Source organism: Oreochromis niloticus, linkage group LG23 (assembly GCF_001858045.2).
Source record: "Oreochromis niloticus isolate F11D_XX linkage group LG23, O_niloticus_UMD_NMBU, whole genome shotgun sequence".
Taxonomy (NCBI): Eukaryota; Metazoa; Chordata; class Actinopteri; order Cichliformes; family Cichlidae; genus Oreochromis; species Oreochromis niloticus.
Genome location: NC_031986.2, coordinates 29,021,991 through 29,026,353, shown reverse-complemented (window position 1 = coordinate 29,026,353; position 4,363 = coordinate 29,021,991). Strand labels below are relative to the sequence as shown.

At 35.4% G+C, this 4,363-nt stretch overlaps 1 protein-coding gene across 1 annotated transcript; it reads right to left on the bottom strand.

The window, feature by feature from the left end:
• Positions 1-1,013: 1,013 nt before the first annotated feature.
• LOC109196856 (uncharacterized) lies at positions 1,014-2,943 on the bottom strand. Its single transcript, XM_019351339.2, has 2 exons — positions 2,340-2,943; positions 1,014-2,203 (listed from the first exon to the last, which is right to left on the bottom strand). The coding sequence occupies exons 1-2, from the start codon at positions 2,364-2,366 to the stop codon at positions 1,325-1,327; spliced, it is 906 nt and encodes a 301-aa protein (XP_019206884.1). The 5' UTR covers positions 2,367-2,943; the 3' UTR covers positions 1,014-1,324.
• Positions 2,944-4,363: the final 1,420 nt, after the last annotated feature.

The window sequence follows — 4,363 nt, the reverse complement described above, 5'->3', positions numbered from 1 at the left end:
TACTGATGAGTGACTCATCAGCAATGTTTGTATAGTGTGCCTAAAATGTTGCTTAATTTTGCTGAGAGATCTTTGACTTTGTGGTAATCTTAGATGAGTAGTTTTATGGACAAACACCACCAGGTCATTCAGTGTTCCCTTAGTGCTAATGTATATAAGAGATATTGGTGTACTATAACTGAAGTAATGTTGTTAAGTCGTTAAAGTCATATTCTCTTATTGTCATGACTGTATTTGAAGCTATTTTTATTATTGTATGATACCTGATTTATATGGAATATGGCTGAAGTAAACTAAAGTAAACTGAAGTAAATAGTAATTTAACATTATATAATTCACATATAAAACTATAAATTGTAATTTTAAATGGTTTAAAAGCATGTAGAATAGCATATGTAGGTAAGTATATTTCTCCTTTTTTTTATCAAGAAGCAAAGACAAAAGGAAAAAAAAAAAAAGAAACGGGGCAGGGTTCGGTGATTGAATCATCCGTCCCCACCAATGCCAAAACCAAATCTACGCCCTTGGTCTAAAGCTATAGCGGTTCATAAAGGTGACACAATCACGCTGTCATTTCTGAACAGCGTCTTGATTGGAATATGGGTTTCTGAGCTGAGTGGAATATATTTCTGTCAAAACCCTTTGCAATGCATGTTCACAACATTTATATATTTCAATGTAATTCCATTAGGCTAATGGTGTGGTGTTTAAATGGTCCTTAAAGCACTGTCATAATGAATTTGGGTCATGTAAAAAGACAAAAATATATTTGTATTTTATCTACATCTTTGTGTAATCTGCTGATTCTGTGCAAAATAGATAGATAGATAGATAGATAGATAGATAGATAGATAGATAGAATTTTATTTCGAACATGCAAATATAATTGAAATAACAACAGAAAAAAACCAAAAAAACCAAAACTTAAAAATCATCAAGTTTTCATGTATATATCTTTGTCTACAGAATGAGTGTGCTCGAAAAGGAGTAGGATGAAGTTTACACTTTTCTTGTTCCTACCCCCTTATTTCAAATTTCATTGCTTACAAATCCATATCCAGGATTCAACATTATTTGATCATATATGGTTAACTATGTACAAGTCTAACACATTGAACATACACAAATAAAAACCATTTTCAGCACGTAAACCAAAACAACAACAAACTACATTTTTACATAAACTAATCACCCTGTCTATAACACCCGCTTAATCTCTGAGCTTGTTTTACATCTATGTGACAAACATCTTAATGAACACTTAAGGTTGGGTTACTCAGGCCTTGATCTATAAAAAAAATGAGGACACAATGAGACAACTCAGTCACTGAGAGGAAGATTTCCTATATTCATGCAATTTATTATTTTTGAACAATCGTGTGAATTTTTGTATTGATGTACTTGTCTTGATTTCATCTGTACAGGTGTTCCACACACTAACTCCTCTGACTGTAATGCTCTGATATTTTACATTTGTCCTTACTACTGGCTTGCTGAACATAAGGATTCCTCTCAGGTCATGAGTATTTGGTCTTATTTGGAACAAGTTCTGAATGTTGTGGGGCAAAGATTTATTTGCTGCTTTGTACATTGTTTGCGCAGTTCTGAGGTCAACCAAATCTTTAAATTTGAGAATATTTAATTTGATAAAAAGTGGATTTGATGGTTCTCTTGAAGTAGCTTTATTTATTATCCTTATTGCTCTTTTTTGCAGAATGTATATTGGATAAGTGTGTGTCTTATACATGTTTCCCCACACTTCCACACAGTATGTCATGTACGGCAGTATAATAGAACAATAGAGAGTATATAATGATGTTTGATTTATGAGATCCTTGACCTTATAGAGAATTGCCAGAGACTTCGATATTTTGCCTTTGATATGAATAATGTGGGGAATCCAGGATAGTTTGTGATGTATTATCACACCAAGGAATTTTATTTCAGATACTCTGTCTAATTCAGTGTTATTTATTGTCAGTTTACTGTTAGTAGAATATGTGCGATTCCCAAATATTATGAATTTTGTTTTGCTCAGGTTCAATGTTAATTTATTATGGTCAAACCAGGTCTTCAGATTATTTAATTCATTTTCTAGCTCATTCAGAAGTTGTTCCAAGTTACTTCCACAGCACAGTAAGTTTGTATCATCCGCAAATAATATTATTTTCAAAGACTTTGAAATAGCACATATCTCATTAATATACAATATGAAAAGCAGCGGCCCCAAAACTGATCCTTCGGGAACCCCACACACAACAGGTTTCAGTTCTGACTCCATGGCATTTATTTGGGTAAATTGTTTACGGTTTGTAAGGTAACTGTTAACCCATGATAATGCCACCCCTCTGACCCCATATGTACATAGTTTGTTAAGTAACAGGCTGTGATCAACTGTATCGAATGCTTTCTTTAAATCTAAAAAAACTCCGACAGCATATTTTTTGTTTTCAATAGCAGTTGTTACTGTATCTATAAACTCCATTAAGGCATGCGTTGTGGTCCTTTTGGGTCTAAATCCATACTGCTGTTCATATAGTACATTGCTTTTTATGATAAAGTCATATAATCTATTGTAAAATATTTTTTCCAGTATCTTAGAGAACTGTGGTAGTTGAGAGATGGGCTGATAGTTTGTGAGAAGATGTTTATCTCCAGCTTTATATATTGGAACTACCTTTGCAATTTTCATCCTATCAGGAAATAAACCACTTTGTAATGACAGATTACAAATGTAGGTAAATGGTTTCACAATACATCCAAAAATATCTTTAATTAAGTGCATATCAATGCCATCACAGTCAGTTGATTTCTTGGAGTTAAAGGATGTAACTACATCCATAATTTCCTCTTCATCTACTCCCCTCATAAACATTGAGTTTGCTACATTAATAGTTTTAGTTTTAGGAGGGTGCCCAGTTTTTACAATTTCTTTAGCCAAGCCAGGACCAACATAAAAAAAAAAGTCATTAAAACCATTTGCAATTTGTTTTATGTCACTAGTTGTTGTATTTTGTATTTGAAAGTTATTTGGATATTCCAATCCTTTAGTTCCTTTATTATGTGTGCCTATGCCAAGAGGCACACATATTACTATTCCTCGGATTTATTCTTCTTCTTCTTCTTCTTCTTCTCCTTATTTTCCTTTTTCCGCCTCGCAGTTTTGAGACAAGCTTCATATATGTTACCTCATTTTGTGCGGCTGGATCTGGAATGGTGTGCTATGACTTTTGGTGTTTATGAGTATTATAGTTTTTTAAATATTAATATTTTTGTGAAAATTTTCCCGCGCTCCTCTGCCAAACAGTTTTGACAATAGGGTTACATATGTTACATCATTTTGTGCGGCTGGAGCTGGACTAGTATGGTGTGACTTTTGGTGTTTATGACTTTTATAGTTTTTTAAATATTTTGATTTTAGTGCAAATTTGGGCCAATTTCTAGGCTCCTGAGAAAGAAACTGACTTTTGGCCCCATAGAAACAGACGTCATTTGTGGTGTGTTGGCTCTCTCTAGTGGTATACCGGGAGTAGTACGGGCTAAAACTTTTATTCTTGGCGGAAACTCCATATCCCACAATTCATAGCACGCCTCTGCCAGTGAAACAATGGCGGACACCACTTGGATTCTATAATGCTTTTTTTGGTGTTTCTAGGTCACAAAATAAACTTTTACGATATTTTCAGGCGAGAACGTAGGTGTGTAAACTTCAAATATCTGCTCGTTTTATCAAGACATCCCATATTCTCTTACGTGTTGTTGATAGCCGGCTAGCTAGCTAGCGCCGCTAGCCTCTGCCAGTGAAACAATGGCGGACACCACTTGGATTCTATAATGCTTTTTTTCGTGTTTCTAGGTCACAAAATAAACTTTTAAGATATTTTCAGGCGAGAATGTAGGTGTGTAAACTTCAAATATCTGCTCGTTTTATCAAGACATCCCATATTCTCTTACGTGTTGTTGATAGCCGGCTGGCTAGCTAGCTAGCGCCGCTAGCGTAGCTAGCTAGCGCCGCAAGCTAGCGCCGCTAGCGACCCTTCCTGAAAAAGCACCCAGGTTTGGCTTATAGTGAAGCGGCAGAAAGTCGTGTCAACACCCGATCGCTCGCCAAGGGTCTGTGTTTAGCTGGACTTATTTTTCGTTTATATGGGCCAATGATGCTGGAAACCGAAGGCAGGAGCGTGAGGTGAACTGAATTTCAGGTAAGAAGTTATGAACTGCACTCTATTTGGGTCAGATAGAAACCGAGTTTAGGTGTAATTTATTTTCGTTGACCTTTTACAATCGTACTGCCACGGGAGTTTATATACAGCTGTGTGCGTGCTAAGTTACTGACGTTGGACTTTATTTTATTCATAAGGGT